The sequence below is a fragment of the Rhinoraja longicauda genome, chromosome 4, assembly GCF_053455715.1.
Source record: "Rhinoraja longicauda isolate Sanriku21f chromosome 4, sRhiLon1.1, whole genome shotgun sequence".
NCBI classification, from domain to species: Eukaryota; Metazoa; Chordata; class Chondrichthyes; order Rajiformes; family Arhynchobatidae; genus Rhinoraja; species Rhinoraja longicauda.
The window spans coordinates 71,707,166-71,733,002 of record NC_135956.1 but is presented as its reverse complement, the minus strand read 5'-3'; the positions used below and the strand labels follow the sequence as shown (position 1 = coordinate 71,733,002).

Genomic DNA, 25,837 nt, shown 5'->3' with positions numbered 1-25,837 from the left:
CTCTCTCACAGCTACGAAAGCACTTATTCAAGCCTACTTTTTCCTCCCACACTCCAAAGATGTACAGGTTTGTAGGCTAATTGGCTTGGTAAAAATTGTGTGTGGGACATTATAAGTGTGCGGGGATCACTGGCCAGCACTGACTCAGTCCCCAAAGGGCCTGTTTCCATGCTGCATCTGTGTACTAGACGAAACTAAACTAAAAAACTATGCCCTTGAATTTTTGACACTTCCATGCTGGGAAAAAGGTTTCGACTGTCTACATGTTACTTAAAGTGGTACAAGCTAAGCTAAGTCACACATGAAAAAGGGGCCCGACCCAAAACGCCACCCACACTTTTCTCCAGAGATGCTGCCTGACCCGCTGAGTTATCCCAACACTATGTGTCTATCTTTGGAAAACAGTGGACAAGCGTAGAGCTTAATGCATGACTTAATGTGAGCAGTCTTAACTCAGTGTTAAGGAAAGCTATTTTGTGTTACTCAGGAACTTAATTTCTTAATATTGATCAGAGGAAAAACTTGGACTTTGGCCGTCAGTACAAAACACATACCAGAGCAGCAGCCACTGGTTCTACTCACTACTAAACATCTGACTCCAATGAAGCCAATAGAACCAAATGAGTAGATTTGGAGCCAATATTCCCACATAAGCACATTTAGCAGCAACTCTGTATTAATTTCCATAAGCAAAATCATGTTTGTTTCTTCCACACAGTGGTAGAGGAACAACAACATCAACGATGCTTTTAATGTCAGGAAGCAGGACCAACTCTTCTTTCTGGCATTACTATGCTAACCTTTTTGATTAATTGATAGATTGAAAGATACAGCATGGAAACATGGCCCTTCTGCCCACTGAGTCCATGCTGACCATCCATCACCCATACCCTCGCTGTTCAATAAGACTCTTCAGAGCCCTGACATTTACTATATATATCCTGGCCCGGTTAAACTACCCACAATGTATCACTTCAAGTTTGTCTGAGATAAATTCTGTCAGCCATTCCCTTGCCTGCTTTGCCAGTTGATCTGGATTCATGTTGCAACCTTGGAAAATAATCTTGACTTTCCAATATACCATCTACTTCATCATTCAGTGAGATCAAGGTTGGTATTTCACCTCAATGCCACATTCTTGCACTAATACTACATGCCTTAAATCTGTTGTGCCTGAAAAAAACTTTCAATTCTAATCTTGAACATGGTCATTGAATGAGCCTCCACAGGCCATCTGGGCAGGAAATTCCAAAGATTACCCAATCCTTGGCAGAAGACATTTCTTCGCATCTCTGTCTAGTATGGTCAACATCTTGTTTTCAGGTTGTGACTGTGAGTTCTAAAAGCCAGAGTAAACATCATTGTCCCACCTTCTCCGTTAAACCTCATAAGAATCGTGCACAGTGTCAATCCCTTTATCATGTATCTGTACACTGTGTGACATGTATTGTCTTTCCGCTGACTAGTTCGCATGCAATAAAAGCTTTTCAGTGTACCTCGGTACACGTGACAAAAAACTGAACTTAACTCAACTCAAGTGCTACAATCACACATTACAGTCGCTCCACTCTTAAATCTCTACTCTGACAGCAAAATTTCTTACTTTAACTATGCTCACGTTATTCCCTTTATCATGTATCTGTATACTATGGATGGCTTGATTGTAATCCTGTCTTGTCTTTCTGCTGACTGGTTAGCACGCAACAAAAGCATTGCACTGTACCTCAGTAGGCGTGACATTAAACTAAACTCTAGACTAAACTAAACTTAATTGAGATCACCCAAACTCATGAAATTGGAGATCCAGTCTACTTACCTTTTTCTTACACAGCTCCATTGCTTGAATCAATTTGAGGAACTTTGCTGCACTACTTCTATCACAATTACATCATTTTTTAAGTAAGAAGAACAGAATTGTACACAATATTCCCGATGCAAATTCACATGCCTTCTATAATTAGAGCAAGATACAGTATATTTATCATCGAACACAAACTCTGTTGCAAAGAAAGCCAATCTACCATTTTTGCGACTAATTGCTTGTTCCCTGCATGCTCATCTTCCGCGATTCAACGCGCCACTTGTTACAAGCGTCCAGTCTGAACCTCCACCATCACCCTCTCTCTCCTTCCACCAGGCCAATGTGGATCCCAGGTGATCTAATGTTTGGGTTTAGCATACCATGTGGGATCGTATCAAAGGCTTTCTGAAGTTCATGTAAATAATGTCCCTGCCCTCATCAATCACGTGTGTCACCTTTTCAAAAATAAAATCAAATTTGGGAGATATGATTTCCCACGTACAAAGCCTTGCTGACTACCTCCAAGTCTGAAGAAGGGTCCCGGCCTGAAAATTCAACTATCCATGAGGTCAGGAGAGATACTCCAGCACTTGGTATTCTGCACGTCTTTGGAATGTGGGAGGAAACTGGAGCACCCAGAGGAAACCCATGCAGTCACAGGGAGAATGGACAAACTCCGTACAGACAGCACAGACAGGATCGAACCAGTCTCTGGTGCTGTAAGGCCGCACTTCTACTGCTGTGCCACTGTGCTGCCCCCTATCTCTAACCAGTTCTTTCCTTTCCAAATGCGAATAAATTGACATGCAATTTATCTTTTTGTCTATTGTCTATGTGCCTGCTGCAAACAAGATGTTTGTTGCCCTTGTACCTCACTGTACTTGTACATATGACAAGAAACTTGAAATTGATTTTCCCACCACTGTTTTAAGCCTCACCAGCCTGTAGTTTCCTGACTTATATCTGCTCCCCTTCTTAAATAAATGTGAGCTACATTCTCAAAAAATTCTACATTTATCAAACATGATTATCCCTTTTATAAAGCCACTAGACGGGCGTGGACCCGTTGGGTCCAAACCTCACCTGCGGGCCCGGCAACCCTCCATCCAAACCTCTCCTACGGGCCCGGCAACCCTCCATCCAAACCTCTCCTACGGGCCCGGCAACCCTCCATCCAAACATCTCCTGCAGGCCCTGCAACCCTCCCCCAACTGACAACACTCAGCGACTCCATCCCCCCTCAACCCCCCTTAAAACTCCATCGCAGCGGCCAGCAGCAGGAGAGCTCTCCTCACCTCCCCCCCATTGGCCGCCACTCCCGGCATCGGGTCCCGCCCCCCCACCAAGCGGCAACTCTCCCCCAACTGCGTACACGCGGATCCGGCGGCCATCTTACCATTGTCACGCAAGATGAACATGTAAGTATTGGATCAACTGCGCATGCGCGGACCCGTTGGGTTCCCATTGCAACATCGAACACGGAGGTATTACTGCGCAGGCGCGGCTGACGGGCAGGAACAGTGGAAAAGGGATTTATTAATGTTAAAAAAGTGAATAACTTTTAAAATATAACAACCATTTGAACCGCAGGCCAATGGTGAGTAAGGAGGGCCTAAATTTGTTGCACTATTGTGTATCGTTTTGGCTGTATTTCGAGTAAGCACAAACAAACAGACAAACAAACAAACAAGATGAGAGTTTTAGTAATATTATACCATTATATATATATATATAGATATTGATTCTGCCCAATTCTAAGATCATTGTCTCTCTGTCCTACATTTCCTAAATAATAGATTCCAGAGTCTTTCCTGCTTCTGCATTAAGATGTGGATGAAAGCAGCTAAGGGGAATAAGAGGCCAGATTCAAGGTCAATGCACCATAGGCTGGAAAAATTGTAGTTCAGAGGTGGTCACAGGAGGATTCTGGATTTGCAAAACATGAGTCTTCAAAGTGGATGATAACAGAATAGGAACCAAGAGTTAAAAAACATGATTCAGAAGATCACAACCTCAATGATTTAGGAAATACCATGAAGCTCTTGTTAGCTACAGTGTCAGAAACCGAGGTAAGGCAACCCACATTTCTGCTCAGATTGACTGATATGCTATTTGAGAGGCAGACGGCAGGTATAGCCAGCAACATTTTGTGTCTTTATCCAATTATTCTGTTGGCTGGCTTCTCCACCTGAAGCCAAATCAAGTAACGAATGTAATAATTCAAAGGCCAAAGGGAGCAAAAGCTCCTGTAAAAAGGGGGTATTCAGTTTGTGCTTGCAAGGAAAAGCAAAAGCTACAGAAGTCAGGGCTGTTAGGGACAGATGTTCAATGACAATAGATGATCTGTCACAAATTATTCAGGCAAATCTGTACTAAAAGTAAAACAAGAAAGATGATAATTCTTGAAGAAATGATTACCCCATGCATCGGAAGAGAATTTGAATCAGTTCATAAAAGTAATAGCATTTGTAGTCATTTAGACCAGAAGGAAAAAATGGAAAAATCCACAAATGCTGTGTTCTAATTGCTTACATGGCCTCTCATGTTTTCTCTTTCACATGTTTTCCAGATATGACAGTCTTCACTGAAGTTATGCTAGGAGATTGGGAGAACTCCCGGATTTTGATCATTTAATCAACAACTCGAGCAAATTTCACAAGTGTATAAACTAAAGAAAAGATCTTGTGATAAATTCTTGCTCATATGCGTACTTCCCAACAGCTCAGTTACTTTAAATTCGTATTTGGTTAAGCCACGCCTGCCAGGACAACCAAGATTCCTTAGTCAGGGTGGTTTAGTTTTCACGTGCACTGAGGTGCAGTGAAAAGCTTTCTTACGTTGCGTACTACGCAGTCAGTGAAAAGACTGTTCATGATTACAATCAAGCCTTCCACAGTGTACAGATACAAGATAGATTAAGAAGACCATAGTTAGAGTAAGAAGTGCTGCTGTTGGAGTAGAGGTTTAAAAGAGTGGAGCAATTGTAATGAATGATAGCACATCCACTCCTGGGCCCAGAAGGGCAAAGAGTCGCCTGGCTTCGGTGCCATCTTGGGAGAAGGAACATAAAGAGGCCAGCAAAAAACATTGTTGCAAAACTCAGTAGTCTTCATCAGGTACAGGTGAAGAGTCAAGTGGAGGAATGTTGGACAATAAAAAAAACAACTGTTTGCCATGTAGTGCATCAGACATGTACCAATTAAACGCACGATATCAAACTATCGAATAAATGAAATAACAAGTTACAACCCAGTCAGATTATACCTACTCATTACAAACAGGCTGGCAATAGTTTTAGACCACAAGAGACTGCAAATGTTGCAATTTTTAGTAGCAAACATAGTACGGTAGGAAATCAGCAGATCAGGAAGTATCTGTGGAGGGAAATGGACAGATGACATTTCGGGTCCTGACTCAAAATGTTGTCTGTCCATTTCTCTTCACAGATGCTGCCTGACCTGCTGAGTTGCATTAATGGATTTAGTTTTGTTTTGTTATGTTATGGGAGGGGGGAGGGGGGAATATATATATATATATATATATACACACACACACACACACACACATATATGTGTAAGAAAGAACTGCAGATGCTGGTTTAAATCAAAGGTAGACACAAAATGCTGGAGTAACTCAGCAGGACAGGCAGCATCGCTGGAAATACACACATATATATATGGGCTTGGTTTCGTTTATTGTCACATATACATATATATAACTAATCCAAACCCATATGTGTGTATATATATATATGCATACATACATACAAGTGTGTAACACACACACACATATATATATAAATATCTACATATATATATATATATATATATATATATATATACATAAAATCCAAATCAAATTGATTCACTATTCATGTTTGATTAATGTTTAATTATACTGGGAATTGACAACACTTTGGTATTTAAAGTCACAGAGAGAAAAGTCTTCAGCAAACTGTAAACAGATATACTGAAACCTTCACACACCAACTCCAACATGATCTCAATACCTGTGGTCGATGTTTCATATTCCCTTTCTGAGGCTGATGAAGAAGCCATGTGTAGAAGATTGGGTCCACATTGACAGCAATTCCCTGCACGGAGGCCAACAGAACAGCCCCTGGAAGAAAAGATAGCATTGTTTATTAAAATTATGAATGATGCATCCTATATCACAACGTTGATATTATGCTGTTGTCATAAAATTAAATGGCAATATAAAAATGTCACATTTGCTCAGATACATTTGGACAGATACATGGATACATTTTCTGAAAACGTGGCAGTGATGCTCTGTAATGACATTGACAAAAATTGAAGACAGAATAGCACAGATACTATCGCAACCTTTAGGAAACATTTCGACAGATACATGGATAGGACAGGTTTAGAGGGATATGGGCCAAACGCAGGCAGGTGGGACTAGTGTAGATGGGGCACGTTGGTCGGTCTGGGCAAGTTGGCCGAACAGCTTGTTCCCAAGCTGTATGACTCCATGATGAGATGTATGGTCTGAGGAAATATTGGGACTTGGGGGATAGGGAGAATGCACAGTTTTTTTCCCCACGGTAGGGGAATCAACAACTCAAGGGCATAGGTTTAAGGTGAGAAAGGGAGGATTTTATCTAAACCTGAGGGACAACTATTTCACATAGAGGACGGTGGGTATAAGGAAGGTGCTGCCAGAAATATTTGATGCAGACACATGAATGGTGCAGTTTAGTTTATTGTCATGTGTGCTGAAATGCAGTGAAATGCTTTTTCGTTGAGAGCTATCCAGTTAGCGAAAAGACGATAGATACATGATTACAATCAAGCCGTCTACAATGTACAGATACAGGATAAAGTAAATAATGTTTCGTGCAAATAAAGGGAATAAAATTTAGTGAAGAATACCGTTTAGTGCAACGTTTAGGAACAGGAAGGGTTTAGAGGGTAGAAACAAAGAACTGCAGATGCTGGTTTCTCTCAAAGATAGACACAAAGTGCTGGAATACCTCGGCAGATCAGGTAGCATCTCTGGAGAAAAAAGATGGGTGATGCTTCAAAATGTCACTCATCCTGTCTGTCCAAAGGTTCAGAGGGATATGGGGCAATTGCAGGCAAATGGAACAAGCTTTGATGGGGCATCTTGGTCAGCATGGACAATTTGGGCTGAAAGGCCAGTTTCTGTGCTTGTATAACCCTATGACTGTCTCAGACCAGCAGAATATTGTGCTGGGTAGGTAAGTCAAGGGTTCAATGGGTACGTTGTCACTAAAAGTTAAATTGGAGGAGGCCTGGGGAGTTAGCTATTTGCCACACACTGAGTATAAGAGACATCCAGGAAATCTGCTGTGGTGTACGTGACTGGGAACAGCAATGCTTCTCAGCAATAAACGATTTGAGTGCCGTGAATGAAAAACTCTCCAAAACAAATCACCCACCTTGGCCAAAAAAGTACAAAATATTTGCATCCAAGAGCTCATATTACCAATGTCAAGCAGATAATTTGGCCTACATAGCTCACACATGTGCACAAACCTTCATATTTATGAGTCTTTATTGATCATTCCCGTCCAAATTTATTCCATCTTTCCCAGTTAATAATTTCATCAGATCCATTTCCTGAATTCACGCCAGTAAAAAGAGTATTAAATAAAAACCACAGCAGGAACAGAATAACTTTTGGAGAGCTCTTCATTGAAAAAAACTATCCACATTGTGAGCTGCAACAGCGTTTTTCACTTTTCACATCGAAATGAAGGAATCAAATCTAATCTAAATCTAAATTTCTACATCTAAATAAAGTACTATTGAACCAGTGCTGGAATAACTCGGCAGAACAGGCAGCATCTCTGGAGAAAAAATATGGGTGATGTTTCAAAATGTCACCAAAATGTCATCAAACTGTCTGTCCAAAGGTTCAGAGGGATATGGGACAATTGCAAGCAAATGGAACAAGCTTCGATGGGGCATGTTGGTCAGCATCGACGATTTGGGCTGAAAGGCCAGTTTCTATGCTTGTATAACCCTAAGACTGTCTCAGACCAGCAGAATATTGTGCTGGGTAGGTGAGTCAAGGGTTCAGTGGGAACATTGTCACCAAAAATTAAATTCGAGGAGGCCTGAGGAACACAAAACATGTTTTGAGTTCGTCACCTTCCACAAGTCGTGATTTAAGTTTTGATGATTTTTGCTGATCTACATGGATTACATGGATCTACTCCCAAAACCCTCAGGGTAATTTACAGCAGCAAATCAATCTGCAAACCCCCGCGTCTTTGGGATGTGGGAGGAAACCGGAGCACCCGTAGAAAACCCACGCGGTCACAGAGAGAACGTGCAAACACCACACACAGACAGCACCTGAGAACAGGATCGAACCCGGGTCTCCACAATGTGAAGCAGCAGCTCAACCAGCTGCACCACTGTTGTTGAATGGTAGCTACGATGGCTTCAACATAATGGCTGAACCAGCCACACACCAACAGAGACGACAAATTCAAGTCACAAGCTAAACATAAGGAAATCATCTCCTGGATTTCCCTTTCCCATTCTCCCATGTACAAAAATGTTAGGTCACAAGTGCAATGGAATACAACATGCAGAAGTACAATTCCAACAACACCCAAGAACCTCACATCATGCAGGTCAACGTAATGTCTTCATTGCTACATTCATTTCACCAGCCCAAATACAGTTCAGTTTTAGTTTATTATCGTGTGCTCTGAGGCACAGTGAAAAGCTTTTGTTGCATGCTAACCAGTGCTATAATACTTATACCCTCCACCACCAGTACACCTTGGCTGCAGTGTGCACTATTTATAGAATTCATTGCTATAATCCCCAAAATTATTTGGCAGCACGGTGGTGTAGCGGTAGAGTTGCTGCCTTACAATGCCAAAGATCCTGACTCTGTACGGAGTTTGGACATCTCCAGGTGCTCTGGTTTCCTCCCACACTCCAAAGACATACAGATTTGTAGGTTAATTGGCTTAGGTGAAAATTGTAAATTATTCCTGGTGTGTAGGATAGTGCTAGTGGGCGGGGATCACTGGTCGGCGCGGACTCAGTGGGCCAAGGGTCTGTTTCAGCGCTGTATCTCCAAACTAAGCTTGACGTTGTTTCTGAAACAATCACAGCCTCTTTTCATGAACAAGAGCACCAGTACTTGAAAACAGACAATGACACAAAAAACTGGAGTAACTTAGTGGGTCAGACTGCATTACTGGAGAACATGGATAGGTGACGTTTTAAGACTCTTCTTCAGACTGATTGTGGGGGTAGGGGGGAAGGGGTAGAAAGCAGGAAGAGGAGGGGCAGGACAAAGCCTGGCAGAAAATATGTTGATACAGGTGAGAAGGGATTTTTATAGGCAGACAGTTGTTTAGTTTTGTTTAGAGATACAGCGTGGAAACAGGCCCTTCAGCCCACCAAGTCCACGCCAACCAGCAATCCCCGCACACGGACACTATCCAACACGCACTAGGGACAACTTACAATAATACCAAGCCAATTATCCTACAAACCTGTATGTCTTTGGAGTGTGGCAGACAGAAGCCAGAAATGAAAAGATACAAGGTGCAAAACAAAAGGATTGAAGAGTTGTGAATAGTGAGGCTGTAGGAAGGAATGTAGGCAAAAGGGGGAGGCGGAGAGGAGAAATAGGTGCATATCCAGGTGGGGCACAGGGGAAGGGGGGGCGGGGGGAATGTGGGGATAGAAAGGAGAGGGCGAGAGGGGAATGTGGGGGTATAAAACTGAGGGGGAGTATTTTGTAAGTACCTAAAATTGGAGAATTCAATGTTCATACAGTTGGGTTGTCAGCTACCCAAGCGGAATATGTGTTGTTATTCCTCCAGTAAAAATAGTACCACTTGCAAGTTTCCTTCCAAGTCACACACTATTTTGACTTGGAATTGCATCACTGTTCTTTTCATCTTCTCTGGGCCCAAATCCAGAACTTCTTAACTCACAGTACCCTGGGAGCAATTTCACCACAAGTGCTGCAGCTGTTTAAAAAGCCAGCTCATCACCATCTTCTCCAGAGCAACAAGAGGCATGGCTTTTGACGTTGGCCTTCTCGGCAACACTAAATCGTTTGGGAAATCTTTGAAAACTATACAGCAGATACTGAAATGGCAAGTGAACCTCACCTGAAATGTTTATGTAAATAAGGTGCTGAAGGAGAACACTTTTAAGGTTGATACAGGGGAGTTTCCACATAACACCAACATAAAGTTTCAACGTCAGGTCAAGATCAGAGCCATTCCTTTTGGATATATTGTATTATCATCTAGGTTTGAAATTAACTTGGTTTAAAAATTATTACCTGGAGTTAATTTAAATATTTAGGGAAGGCTGTTCACCCCACCAAGTCCACATCGGCCATCGATCACCCGTTCACACTAGTTCTATGTTATCCCACTTTCACATCCACTCTCTGCACGCTCAGGGCAATTTCAAGTCAAGTCAAGTCAAGTCAAGTTTATTTGTCACATACACATACACAATGTGCAGTGAAATGAAAGTGGCAATGCCTGCGGATTGTGCAAAAAAAAAGAATTACAGCATATAAATTAAAGTTAATACAGAGAAGACAAAATTTAGTCCCTGGAGTTATAAAAATTAACAGTCCTGATGGCCTGTGGAAAGAAACTCCGTCTCATCCTCTCCGTTTTCACAGCATGACAGCGGAGGCATTTGCCTGACCGTGGCATCTGGAACAGTCCGTTGCTGGGGTGGCAGGGGTCCTTCATAATCTTGCTTGCTCTCGATCTACACCTCCTGATGTATAGGTCCTGCAGGGGGGCGAGTGTAGTTCCCATGGTGCGTTCTGCCGAACGCACTACTCTCTGCAGGGCCTTCCTGACCTGAGCAGAGCTGTTCCCAAACCAGACTGTAATGTTGCCGGACAGGATGCTCTCTACAGCCCCAGAGTAGAAGCAATGAAGGATCCACAGAGACACTCTAAATTTCGTCAGCTGTCTAAGGTGGTAAAGGCGCTGCTTTGCCTTACCCACCAGTGCGGCAATGTGCGTTGCCCATGTCAGATCCTCTTTGATGTGGACCCCCAGGACTCCAGAGGCCAATTGACGTACAAACCCGCACGTCTTTGGGATGTGGGAGGAAACTGGAGCACCTGGAGGAAACCAACACGGAAGAACGTGCAAACTCCACACAGACAGCACCCGAGGTCAAGATCGAACCCTGGTCTCTGGCACCACGCGGCAGAAGCTTTACCACCTATGCTGCTGTGCCACCCCTTATTCAGAAAACTTATATATTTTAATTGCTGACAATGGAAAGCTCCATACATGACTGCAAGCAGACACTTTTAGAGAGATTGCTCATTCACAGGATCAATATTTGAAGGATAGATTCTGACTTGACCCTTACATTAGAGCAAAAACTCTGCTAAACATCGGATGGATAAAGTAGATATTGATGGTTTATTAATGTCACGTGCGCAAGGATAGGAGACGCTAAGAGGCATATTGGCCAAATGCAGGCAGGTGGGACCAATGCAGATGACGCATTTTCGTCGGCATAGGCAAGTTGGGCCACAGGGCTTGTTTCCGTGCTGTATAACTCTATATGATACAACAAAATGATCTGTTTTACATGTTATCCAGGCAAATTATACCGTATATGAGTACAACAGGTAGTGCAAAAGAGAAAAATAACAGAATGCAGTTTATAGTATTACTGCTACAGGGAAAGTGCAGTTAAAACATGTTCAGGCAGCATCAAAGTAGATTGGGAGATCAGCAATACTTCCTTAGATCATAAGAGGTCTGCTCAAGCGTCGGATAACAGCAGGGAAGAAACTGTGCCTTGAATCCGGTGGTATGCACTTTCAAACTTTTTTATCTCCTGCCCGACAAGGGGGGGATAGAAGAGGGAATGTGAGTGGTCCTTGATTATGTCGGGTACTTTCCCAAGGCAGCGTGAAGTATAGATGGAGTCATGGGTAGGGGTGATTTACTGGCCTGCGTTCCAAATCTCTGCAATTTCTTGCGGTCTTGAGCAGAACAATTGTCATAAACATGAGGTGTGGGTTGACAACAGTTAACAGCGGGTAGTTCTTTTGAACAATGTTTCTTGGACCACCGTCTGAAGAAGGGTCGGGTCCCAATCCGAAACATTACCAAACCATGTTCTCCAGAGCTGCTGACTGACCCACTGAGTTACTCCAGCACTTTGTGTCTTTTTTTGACAACAATAGTTTTCTTTAAAAGAGCTTTAAATATGTAAATCTAAATACGTAAAAATATATACCGAATAAAATGTGTTCAGTTGACCACAAGTTCAACAGTAAGCAGAGTGGGCTTTTGCCACTCATAGTTTAAAGCAGGTAGCAGAATATGTACAGTATCCCATCTCCATCAGTAAGAACCATTTCTGTGAATGAATCTGAGAGATGCTGCTACATGACTAGGCTTGCCAAATACAACTTCTTCACTTCAGCCTACAAGTTTGCAAACAACTTGAGGTACGACGACCAAGGCTTGCAGCCAAAGGAACACTTTGGAAATACAGATACTGTTGCATGGCGTCCATTTTTTATGCAGCTGAGCTGGGAACAAAAAAAATAGAAGCGTGAAAATTACCAGAAATTTGGTTTTCTTGGATATAAAGTTAATTGAGGGCTAAGTATTGGTTTGGTCGCTGGCAAGAACTTGCTCGATTGTCATGGGCTACTGCCGTGAGATTTCTTACATCAGATTAAAGTATAATGTATAGAAAGTAACTGCAGATGCCAGTATGCATCAAAGATAGAGTAACTCAGCGGGTCAAGCAGCATCCCTGGGGAAAAAGGGCAGGTGACGTTTCGGGTCGGGACCCTTCTCCACACCCGACCTGAAACATCACTCCAGAGATGCTGCCTGACCCGTTCAGTTACGTAAGCACTTTGTGTCTATCTGGAGTATTATGTGATTTGACCGGATGGCGGGAAAAACCAAACTTTTCTCCGTACCTAAGTACGCGTGACAATAATAAACCTGAACCGAAACATCTAACATGGGTAGACAGAGGGCATCTCTCTTTCTTATCTATCTAAACGGTTCAGCAGTTTCTCATTGTTGCACGAGTCCATACTTACTAATTCTCCAGAGAGGGCCTTGAATGTTCTTGAAATCCAACCCACGCCAAGAGTTTCCTTTGTACTTTTATTCACTATGCCTTTTATAGTAAAACTAAGAACTCCATTCTTTTTTCGTTAAATTTCATAAATCTGTCTATAATGCTCAATTAATTTGTACTCTCAAATTCCACAGCTAAAACTTGCCAGGTGGCCAACGTTATTACAGTCAGAATTAACATTCCGTAATCCAAGCCGCAGTTTGGTAGTTCTCTTGTCTTAGGTCTGAGTTCTGAATTCAGGTTTCAGTCCAATGAACAAATCTGTGGTGCAACTGGCAGAACTGCTGCCGTGCAGCACCAGTGACCAGGTTTCAATCCCAACCTCTGGTGCTGTCTGAGTGCAGATTACATGTTCTCCCTGTGACTGCGTGAGCTTCCTCCCACATCCCAGAGACGTGCGGGTTTGCAGGTTCATTGGCCTCTGCAAATTGCCCCAAGTTCATTGCGAGTGGATGCGAGAGTGGGTTAATGTAGAACTAGTGTGAACGGGTGATTGATGGTCCGCGTGGACTCAATGGGCCCGTTTCCATGCTGTATCTCCAAACTAACGGGATGGTCAACGGTTTGGTCTCGACGATCTCTTTAACTCCACAGATGCTGCTTGACTCGCTGAGTGCTTCACGTAGTTTATTTTATGCCCCAGACGACAGTATCTGCAGTCTCTTGTACGAAGGAAGTATTGCATTGAGAGGGGTGCCAACTTTCAGATGGAACGTTAAATCGAGATTCCATCTGCCCTCCGTGATGCATGTACAAAATTCCAGAGCATTATTATTGCTAATGACGTAGCAAATATTTATCGGTCAACCAGAATCATACAAAGAAAAAAATCACCAGTCATTACTACATTGCCGTTTCTAAAAGCTTACTTGTGCAAATAGCACACAATTTTCTTCCATTACAAAAATAACTGCACTTGTAAGGGGGAAAAGTATACAGTCAATGCAGACCCATAACATTGATGTACAGAGGGATCATGGGTCCAAGTCCATAGCTCCCTGAAAGTAGACAGAATGAGAAAGAAGGCTATGGTATGCTTTCCTTCACTGGTCAGGGCATTGAATACAAGAAGATATAGACAAAAAGCTGGAGTGACTCAGCGGGTCAGGCAGCATCTCTGGAGAGAAGGAATGGGTGACGTTTCGGGTCGAGACCCTTCTTCAGATCCGAAACGTCACCCATTCCTTCTCTCCAGAGAGGTTGTATGTCCCGTTAAGTTACTCCAGCTTTTTGTGTTTATCTTCGGTTTTAACCAGCATCTGCAGTTCCTTCTTAAACATTGAATATAAGAGTCAGGAAGTCATGTTGCTCCGTTATAGTACTACGATTTGGATGCATTAGGAACATTATGTGCAGATCTGGTTGTCCTATTACAGGAAGGAAATGTGGCTTTGTAGAGGGTGCAGAAGAGGTGTACCAGAATGCTGCCTAAGTTAGAGGATTTTAGATACAAGGAGAAGACAAACTTAGATTGTTTAGTTTGCAATGTCAGATGTTGAGGGGAGACTATATCAGTACTGGTCCTCCACTGATTTTCCGGCACCCTTGGTTCCAGACCCATGCCGGATTATCCGTTTTGCCGGGCCAATAGAGGTCACGGTCTCTGAGAGGAGTCGAACGGTCTGCCTAGGCCGAGATACTGGCTCGCAAAGTCGGCCTCAGAAGTCGGTTATGGGAAAGGAACTGCCGCCTCCGGCTGGGCCGGAGTTCCAGAACCCTGCCTGCAGGGGGCAAATTCGATCCACAGCTTGGAAGTCTGGCCTCCGAAGTCCCGGTGAGATCGAGATCGGCTGCCTCGCCTGGCCTAGGCACCACATTTTCAGGGGGACTTCTGGGGGCATTTCAAGTGCGCTCTCGTAAATTTTGTCCAGATTAAAGGAGGTGCTGGACCACCAGTTGCCGGAACATCGGTGGTGGACCTGTATATAAAATTATGAGAGGCATAGAAAGGGTAGACAGTCGTGACAGTCATGAACTTGATTTAGTTTTTTTAGGAGATAAAGAAGGTGATCGGTAAAGGTAGGGCAGTGAATGTTGTTTAGTTTTGAGAAACAACATGGAAACAGGCCATTCAGCCCACTGAGTCCACGCCGACCAGCAATCCCCATATACTAGCACTATCCTACACACTAGGGACAATTTACACTCTTTACCTAAGTCAATTAGCCTACAAACCTGTCTGTGTTTGGAGTGTGGGAAGAAACTGGAGCACTCGGAGAAAACCCACATGGTCACAGTGAGAATGTAGAAACACTGGAAAGACAGCACACATGGTCAGGATCTGGCACTGTGAGGCATCAACTCTACCACTGTGCCACCATGTCTACATGGATTTTAGTTAGATATTTGATAAATTACCTCATGGTACACTGATTCAGAAGATTAAGATGCATGGAATCCAAGATGACTTGGATGTTTAGATTCAAAACTGCACAACTCATGGAAATTAAAAAAAGAGCTGTGGTGGAAGTTGTGGTGTTATTCTGGCTGAAGGTCTGTGACATCAATGGAGTTCTCCACAGTTCCAGTGCCATTCATCCCAGGATGGAAATGTCAAAGATTGGAGAGTATAGCTTTAAGTTGAGGGAGCAAAGTTTAAAGGAAAAGCTTTTTGTGAGTGCCTGGAACACGCTGCCAGGGATGGCAACAGATGCAACAGGGGCATTTAAGAGGCTCTTAGATAGCCACATGGATATGCAGGAAATGGAGGGATGTGGGTCATGTGCAGGCAAAGGCATCGTGTTCGGCATGGATATTGTGGGCCGAAGGGCCTGTTAAGGCACTGTACTGGTCTATATTCTATTTCAATCAAGACTGTGATGATGGTTTTGGCATTCTGCACAAAGTGTCTACAAAAAAAATGACCTAAGATAAAATAGAAATGAGGCAGGTGTTGGGCCAGACTCACAAAGGCTTTTCAATTTAAAACATATCAAACTCAGACAATTATAATATAGCACTTCAATTAAAATATAAACGACGAATTATAACCTCATTTGAGGTCCCAAGATAGGCACCGAGGGTTCTAGAAATAGTACAGAAACGTTGTTCTCTTTGTCCAGTCCAGGCGATTAGCACTGGTCGTTAAGATGACTCACTCCAAATCTGTTGTAAATCACTGAAAAGGAAATATCTTGCTCTGTTTAATTTTAGTTTAGGCACAGCCAGGAAAAAAGTGTGCAGTGTTACTTCAGTGCAATGCCAAAATGGCTCAGTGATCCACATTCCTCACAGGCTTAAACAATTAACTATCCCAGGGCACCTCAATCATTTACAGTTACATCCTCTGTTGAAGAATGAAAGCTGAAGCAGAAATTATACATCTCAATTGGAAGTAATATAAAAGCTTGTGCTGTTATTGGCGGTTTTGGAATACATTCAACAAGCTTCCTTGTAAAGCAGCAACTTTGCGGGCACAAAATGTCCTGCATTTTATCTCAATAAGTGAACTTGACAAGAAAAAAGGGCAAATGATACAAAGTTCAAACAGTAAAGTCTTATTCTTCCCCAGTTTATTTTTCAAGACACAAGCGTCATTATCTTTGCTGCTTTTTCAAGAAAGTCTCATAAATCAGCAATTGTTCCAACAATGCTGGATCACCATTCGACAGCGACAAGGTTGGCTAATGAAAGTATATTTTTTGCCACCCTCATCCAAGAAATGACACAGTCATTAAATTTCCGAGATTAAAAAAGACAGTTAATTATATATTGATCTCTTCTGATGACATCCTTTCCTGCGTCAGCTCTTGAGCGAACAATTATCACTCTGAGAACAATGCTGATAGTTTGACGAGATTGGACGGTGAGCAAAAGTGCATGAAAAAAGCTTGCTGACAGATCTCTTTTAAAAAAATTAACAAGACTAATATGCCATTTTAAAAGAAACCAGTCGCATCAATCTAAAAATAAATTAACGATGCTAATCAGTTGTAGTGATATTGTAGCAAAAAAGAATAGTGAACATGTTCATGAAAGGCTCAGGTCAGAATTCGTGCCAGATAAGTTTGAGCAATCATTCAACTCAGAAATTGTTTTGGGCCAGCCAACATTTTTTTTCTTGCTCCCTATTAAAAGTACAGTAACCCTCGCTATAACTGACCTCCATATAGCGGATTTTAGTTCTAGCGGACTGAGAACTGAGACGACGGTGCACCCGTAGCACCGACCCCCCCCACTTCCGCCAGGTTACCTCATGAGATGGCGTCACGCGGTGTGCTTCCTGTTGCGCAGCGGAGATAGCGAGCAGCGTGAAGGCGGCGCGTGTACTGGGCCCATCACTGGTGCATGGCGTGTGGGGCCAGGAGCTCTGTGACTCCCCAGCCTGTGAATTCCTGCTTGTTTAACCCGCCTCCCAATGTCGCATTTCTTACCTCCCAGCCTTGGGTTAAACTTTACCCCCCTCACTCGGTTATAGCGGACAATCGGCAATATCGGACACCATCTTCCCCCCTCCTGTGGTCTGTTATTGCGGTGGTTTACGGTAAATATAAATGTGGAAAAATGATTATAAATTAATTGTAATATGGCTAAATTTAACCGATCTGTTCTGAAGAAGGGTCGCGACCCGAAACATCATTTATCCACTTCCCTCCGCAGATGCTGCCTGGCTGCTGAGTTCCCCTAGCAGTTTGCATTTTGCTCAAGATTCCAGCATCTGCAATTTCTTGTATCTCCATTTAAACAATCACTGCTTTCTGGTTCCATGGAAATCTAATTGTTACTATCTCTTAATTAAACAGCAGAGACAAATGCATCATCGTGCTGGCGAAGCCACAAGTCAAGCAGGCTGTTCTACATACAACAATGAAGTTTTCTTTTTGAAAGTTTAAAATCTAGTAATACTAGACCGTAATAGCACCCTGCGGCATTACAAGATCTTCATTCTTCTTGACAAATAGTCATGAATCATAGACATAATGGAACCCATCAGCAATCATTTGCAAACTCTCAGCTGGAAAGTGGAAGCAAACCGACCTGTGGAAATGTTTTGAACTACGATCATGTAAAAGGTTCTTGATGGGTCTCCTGGACCATTAGTAGAGAGATGTGACGTGCCCTTACTTCATTACAGCAATCAAAATGCACTTCACCTGGTGAATTTGTGGTTTAGGTTTTTCAGCTTATTATTATCACGTGTGCGAGGTATGGTGAAAAGCTTTGTTGTGCATGCTATTCAATCAAATCAAATAATACTGAAGTACAGAGCAAATGTATTGGATGAAAGTAGTTCTGGGACATGTGCGCAAAGGTTCACCATGTTCCGGTGTCATTATCTCAAATTTACCGTTGGATTTAGATTAAGACTGCTCCAAATTATTTCTGTCCTGTTATGTTTTTGTACAAAACAGTGTAAAATGTCACAAAATTTCATTCAGAAGTACCTTTCTTGGTCACCACTGCAAAAGCTGTGTAGAAGCACGTTTTGCATGGAATCTCATTTTGGCAGTTGTTAATTGTAAAATGTTAAGAGTTCTAAAAGTGTTATTCAGAGGCTCATTGCTGGAATTGGAAGCAAAAAGCCACCTTCAGATTTCTCCAGATTCAGAGACATTCTTCCCAGCTGCTATCAGGCAACTGAACCATCCTACCAACAACCAGAGAGCAGTCCTGAGCTACTATCTACCTCATTGACGACCTTCAGACTATCTTTTATCGGACTCTACTAGACTTTATCTTGTACAAAACGTTGTTCCTTTTATCATGTATCTGTACACTGTGGGAGGCTCGATTGTAATCACGTATAATATGTCCGCTACAAAAAGCTTTTTACTGCACCTCGGTACACATGACAATAAACAAAATTAAAACTAAAAACAAAAACTAAAACCTTGTAGTCTGTTCGACTTGAAGCAAAAGGTAGAGACAATGTAGCTGAGAACAAAAGGGCTATAGTTGAAGTAAGATCACTTGAAGCAGGGAAGGGTATGCAAAATTGAGGGACACCGAAGACAGCTATATAAGCCCCTTGGGGATCTACAAATCATGGATGGACTTTCCTTAAACCCCAGCAATTTAATTCCAGTTGGGTGTATAATATTTCTTACAATCTCGGGTGTGCCTTAACTTGCTCAAAATCTAACAAGCCAATAACACAACCCAAGATATTCAACCCTGCACACTAGAGATTAAAAAATACTTTCACAATGAACTCTCTCGCTTAAATGGAAAAACTGATGCCAAAGACTCAACTTCTGACCACTATGTTCTCATTTAACTAACTGTGGTAATGAGCATCACAGTCATGGAGTTGCATGGAAACAGGCCTGCTACATCTATGCTGACCTCATGCCTACCTACAGTAATTCCACTTGCCTGCATTGATTCCACATCCCTGCTCATTCATCGGCAGGCAATCCTGGGTTACATAAGGGTTCCATTCCTAACAGCTGTCCAAAAAAACAATATTTCCAAAAAACAAAAACGAATGCTGGAGGTTGCGGGGAGACCTGATGGAAGTGTATAAAATTATGAGAGGCATAGATAGAGCAGACAGTCCAGAATTATTTTCTCAGGATGGAAAAATTAAACACTGGAGGGCATAGCTTTAAGGTGAGTGGGGCAAAGATTAAAAGTGATGTGCAAGCCAAGAGGGTGGTGAGTCTCCAGAGCATGCTGCTGGTGGTTCCTGGGAACTTAAATGGGGGGCCACCATCGACTCCACAGTCAAAAATGTCCAACAGAGGATGTACTTCCTGCGGCAACTGAAGAAACACAATCCGCCACAGGCAATGATGGTCCAATTCTATACTGCTATCATTGAGTCCATCCTCACCTTCTCTATCATGGTCTGGTTTGGCTCAGCCACCAAGCACGACATCCGGAGGCTGCAACGGATCGTTCGCACAGCTGAGAAGGTTGTTGGCTGCAACCTTCCCCCCATTGACGAACTGTACACTGCAAGGGCCAGGAAGCAAGCGGGCAAGATCATCTCTGACCCCTCTCACCCTGCCCACTAACTCTTCGAAGCACTTCCCTCTGGAAGGTGACTGTCAAAGCAGCCACAGCCAGACATAAAAACAGCTTTTTTCCACGAGTGAAAGTTCTACGCAATAACCAAAGCATGTAGTCTTCTTTTTTGCTCTGGTTTATTTTCACCCACATGTTTAGACCATAATGTTGTATCTTTATTGTTTTGATGTGGTTCTGCTTTATTCTTAATAGTTAACTGTATGTTTGTGTTGTCATTTGTGAGCGGAGCACCAAGGCACATTTCTTGTATATGCATACTTGGCCAATAAACTTATTCATTCATTCAATGGATGTCATATCGTTTGATAAAGTAACTTACAAGTATCAAGGAAAATATTGTTTTGTCAATCCCCAAAGCAAATTTCACTAACCCTAACTTATGCCCTGTAGTTTCAGTCATCCCTACCATGGGAAACAGACACTATCTATGCCTCATGGTTACACATCTTGAACATGTCACTTCGAGAGGGATATGGCACAGATATGGGCCAACAGGGCGGCACAGTGGTAAAATTGCTGCCTTACAGCACCAGAGACCCAGGTTCGATCCTGACGACGGGTGCTATCTGAACAGAGACTCGCACACTCCAAAGTTGTACAGGTTTCTAGATTAATTGGCTCCGGTAAAAATGGTAAATTGTCCCGAGTGTGTAGGCTAGTGCTAATGTATGGCATGGATTTGATGGGTCGACGGGCCTGTTTCCATGCTATTTCTCTAAACTAAACTAAAACGTGGGCAAAAGGGACTAGCTAAGAAGGGGCACCTTGGTCAGCATGGACCAGTTGGACCGAAGGGCCTATTTTCATGCTGCACGGTTCGATGACATTCCTCAGTCTCCTTCACTCCAGGGAAAACAGACTCGACAAATCCAATCTTTCCTGACAACAATTTTTTTGTTTCTCTATTATTTTATCTGATCATGTATTCAAGAGAGAGTTAGACAATAGACAATAGACAATAGACAATAGGTGCAGGATTAGGCCATTCAGCCCTTCGAGCCAGCACCGCCATTCAATGCGATCATGGCTGATCACTCTCAATCAGTACCCCGTTCCTGCCTTCTCCCCATACCCCCTCACTCCGCTATCCTTAAGAGCTCTATCCAGCTCTCTCTTGAAAGCATCCAACGAACTGGCCTCCACTGCCTTCTGAGGCAGAGAATTCCACACCTTCACCACTCTCTGACTGAAAAAGTTCTTCCTCATCTCCGTTCTAAATGGCCTACCCCTTATTCTTAAGCTGTGGCCCCTTGTTCTGGACTCCCCCAACATTGGGAACACGTTTCCTGCCTCTAATGTGTCCAATCCCCTAATTATCTTATATGTTTCAATAAGATCCCCCCTCATCCTTCTAAATTCCAGTGTATACAAGCCTAATTGCTCCAGCCTTTCAACATACGACAGTCCCGCCATTCCGGGAATTAACCTAGTGAACCTACGCTGCACGCCCTCAATAGCAAGAATATCCTTCCTCAAATTTGGAGACCAAAACTGCACACAGTACTCCAGGTGCGGTCTCACCAGGGCCCGGTACAACTGTAGAAGGACCTCTTTGCTCCTATACTCAACTCCTCTTGTTATGAAGGCCAACATTCTATTGGCTTTCTTCACTGCCTGCTGTACCTGCATGCTTCCTTTCAGTGACTGATGCACTAGGACACCCAGATCTCGTTGAACATCCCCTCTTCCTAACTTGACACCATTCAGATAATAATCTGCCTTTCTATTCTTACTTCCAAAGTGAATAACCTCACACTTATCTACATTAAACTGCATCTGCCATGTATCCGCCCACTCACACAACCTGTCCAAGTCACCCTGCAGCCTTATTGCATCTTCCACACAATTCACACTACCCCCCAGCTTAGTATCATCTGCAAATTTGCTAATGGTACTTTTAATCCCTTCATCTAAGTCATTAATGTGTATCGTAAATAGCTGGGGTCCCAGCACCGAACCTTGCGGTACCCCACTGGTCACTGCCTGCCATTCCGAAAGGGACCCATTTATCCCCACTCTTTGCTTTCTGTCTGTCAACCAATTTTCTATCCATGTCAGTACCCTACCCCCAATACCATGTGCTCTAATTTTGCCCACTAATCTCCTATGTGGGACCTTGTCGAAGGCTTTCTGAAAGTCGAGGTACACCACATCCACTGACTCTCCCCTGTCAAGATATAGCTCTTAGGGCTAACAGAATCAAGGGATATGGGGAGAAAGCAAGAACAGGGTACTGATTCTGGATGATCAGCCATGATCATATTGAATGGCGGTGCTGGCTCGAAGGACCGAATGGCCTACTCCTGCACCTATTTTCTATGTATAGTCTTTTCTTTGACTGGATACCTAGCAACAAAAGGTTTCCACTGTACCTCAGTACACGTGACAATACTAAACTAAACCTTTGGCGGTACGGTGGCACAGTGGTAAAATTGCTGCCTTACAGCGCCAGAGACCGGGTTCGATCCTGACAACGGGTGCTTGTCTGTGACCTGCACGGGTTTTCTCCGGGTGCTCCGGTTTCCACCCCACACTCCAAAAATTTAGAGGGTTATAGGCTAATTGGCTTGGTATAATTGTACATTTTCCCCAGTATGTGTGGGATAGTGTTCATGTTCGGGGATTGCTGGCCGGATGGGCTGAGGGGCCTGTTTCCGGGCTGTATCTCTAAACTAAAACTAAACTCAAGAGAGAGTTAGATTTAGCACTTAGGGCGAACAGAATTAAGGCATATGGGGAAAAAGCAGGAATGGGGTACTGATTTTGGATGATCAGCCATGATCATATTGAATGGCGGTGTTGGCTCGAAGGGCCGAATGGTCTACTCCTGCACCTATTTTCCATGTGTGAAAAATTAAACTGTTTATGCAGCAGACAAAACATCAGTCACCGAGACCAAGCACAGATTTTACGAATACAGAGTGGAAGCAGCATCCTACCAGATGACAACCTACATTTTGGATCCAAAGTTTTGCTTTACATCGTATCACTCTCATCTAAAAGCAATCACCCTTTGTGTTACAATAAACAGTGCTACAGTATGTTAGCTGGTAATATAAAGTTGCCAAACCCAAGCAGTTATCTTGGAATGTTCAGGCATGACAATGGAATAGGTTAACTTTCGAGAAATATCTTTCAACTAACTCAGAATATTTCCAAGTTAATAAATAAATAAGGGAGAATGCGGTAACCTGGCAAAATTAAATATCAAACCATTCAAAATGTTGTCTAAAAATAATCAAATGTGTCACACGACTTCTTATGCTTGTGAATACATGCACAACATTTCTTACACCCACAAAACAGCAGATATCAAAGTTAGGCAAAAAGCCGTCTTTCGTGTCCCCGAGCATCTTCACCCACATTAAAGACCTTGAACTCTATAAAGCCCCGACTTGGAATTTTTTCTTCATTGAAGTCTTGCTCTTTGAGCCTAAAGGTGGCCTGCAGCCACCATGTGTTGCACATAGTGGGCATCACCATTCCCAGACAGAATGGAGGTAATTCAGTAATTTAACCTCTCAATCACATCAGGAAATCTCCGTGGGTGTAAGTGACTGGAACTGATTTTACACTCGATTTCTGTTTGTTCCAGTTAGTGGAAGCCCCTTTCAAATAAAATCTGCAAACTGGATTTGCTTGCATTTTTTTGTGCTACTTGTCCAGCTAGATTCAGTTGACACGGAACCTAAACTTTATAGAACATCCTACCCGTGGGTTTCAGAAGTGTGGAAAACGTGTTTGGTCACATCTGAGTTGAGTTTCAAAAAGCCGTTCTGTCAATAAAGCTTAAGTAAAAAGTACCCAGTCCCTTTTTCTTCAGAAGCATCATGTGGAACAGAAATTATTAGACATATCTGCAGAGTGAAGCTCATGTTTAAGAACAGTGGAAAACAAACTAAGTGAAGACCATCTAACTGTTCCGTCATTCAGTGCACAGTGGCAGAGTGGTAGAGTTGCTGCCTTACAATGCCAGAGGTCCAGGTTCAATCATGATTATGGGTGTTATCTGTACGGAGTTTGTACATTCTCCCTGTGACCACGTGAGTTTTCTCCAGCTGTTCCGGTTTCCTCCCGCACTTCAAAAGACGTACGGATTTGCAGGTTAATTGGTTTCAGTAAAAATTGTAAATTGTCCCTAGTGTGGGAGGAAATGGGCGCACACAGAGAAAACTCATGCGGTCACGGGGAGAATGGACAAATTCTGTACAGACAGCACCTGTAGTCAGGATCGAACCCAGGTCTCTGATGCTGTAAGGAAGTAATTCTCCTGCTGCGCCATTTTGTAGACCATAAGAATATCTTGATGGATTGATAAAACTTGTCCCTCAGTTAATTATCTTAAAGCACAACGTTTCAAGATAGTAAAAACAATAATTTCTGTCTGAAGAAGGTTCCCCACCCGAAACATTGTCCATTTCCTCCACAGTTGCTGTCTGACCTGCTGAGTTCCTCCAGCACTCTAGGTTTTGCTCAAGGGTGAAGAGCTCGATAGAGAAGTTAGGGAGGAGGAGGAAGTACCTAAGGGTGGGCTGCCTGTGCATTATTTAAAGGGGAGAACCGAGAACTTAACTCCACTTCAATTACTGAAGAGTTTTTAAACAATTACAGTTAAAATACTGCACTTATCAAGTTCACGTCGTTACAATTCAAGATATCTTTTGTGCAACATCCAACCTTTCATTGTCCCTTTGGAAATAAAGTAATAAAAGTTCATGCAACACTATAAATGTGTCTCTGGAATTTCTTGGAATGCCGGAGGTAGTGGTGGACCTGAGAGAAGCATATAAAATTATATAGTCATGTAATAAAATATAATAATAATAATAATAGTTCCTATTTATAAGAACTATAATTATTATTGTAGATAGAGTAGGCAGTCAGAACCTTTTTCCCAGGATGGAAAAATCAAATACTAGAGGGTATAGCTTTAAGGTGAGAGGGGCAACGTTTAAAGGAGATGCGCAGGGCAAGATTTTATTAAAACACAGAGGGTGGTGATCGCCTGAAACGTGCTGCCCGGGGTGGTAGTTGAGGAAGATAAGAGAGTGGCACTTAACAGGCGTTTGGATAAGCATATGGATATGCAAGGAATGGAATGATATGGATTATATGCAGGCAGATAAGGATCGGTTATGTTCCACATGGACTTTGTGGGCCAAAGGGCCTGTTTATGTCTTTCATGCCTCTGTGCCTTTCATAGGGCATGAAAGAAAGCTTGCGGGGAATATAAAAACTGACTGTAAAAGTTCCTTTAGGTATGTAAAAAGGAAAAGATTAGGGAAGACGAATGTAGGTCCCTTACAGTCAGAGACAGGTGAATTTATATTGAGAAACAAGGAAGTGGCAGAACAGTTAAACGAGTACTTTGGTTCTGTCTTCATGAAGGAAGACACAAACAATCTCTCGGAAATACTAGGGGACCGAGGATCTAGTGGGAGGGATGAACTGGATGGAATCCACATTAGTCAGAAAATGGTGTTAGAAACATAGAAAATAGGTGCAGGAGTAGGCCATTCGGCCCTTCGAGCCTGCACCGCCATTTAATATGATCATGGCTGATCATCCAACTCAGTATCCCGTACCTGCCTTCTCTCCATACCCCCTGATCCCTTTAGCCACAAGGGCCACATCTAACTCCCTCTTAAATATAGCCAATGAACTGGCCTCAACTACCTTCTGTGGCAGAGAATTCCACAGATTCACCACTCTCTGTGTGAAAAAAAACGTTCTCATCTCGGTCTTAAAAGACTTCCCCCTTATCCTTAAACTGTGACCCCTTGTTCTGGACTTCCCCAACATCGGGAACAATCTTCCTGCATCTAGCCTGTCCAACCCCTTAAGAATTTTGTAAGTTTCTATAAGATCCCCCCTCAATCTTCTAAATTCCAGCGAGTACAAGCCGAGTCTATCCAGTCTTTCTTCATATGAAAGT

The 25,837-nt window shown here is 42.8% G+C and overlaps 1 protein-coding gene across 5 annotated transcripts in view; it reads right to left on the bottom strand.

The window, feature by feature from the left end:
* vps13b (vacuolar protein sorting 13 homolog B) overlaps positions 1–25,837 on the bottom strand; it is a 752,723-nt gene that overhangs the window by 370,342 nt on the left and 356,544 nt on the right. For all 5 annotated transcript variants that reach the window (XR_013547184.1, XM_078398050.1, XM_078398047.1 and 2 more), the window contains exon 20: positions 5,811–5,920. Coding sequence is in view for 4 of the 5 variants with exons in the window: in XM_078398050.1 (XP_078254176.1) it covers positions 5,811–5,920 (110 nt within the window). In the remaining variant the exon portion in view is untranslated. The remainder of the gene's footprint in view (positions 1–5,810; positions 5,921–25,837) is intronic.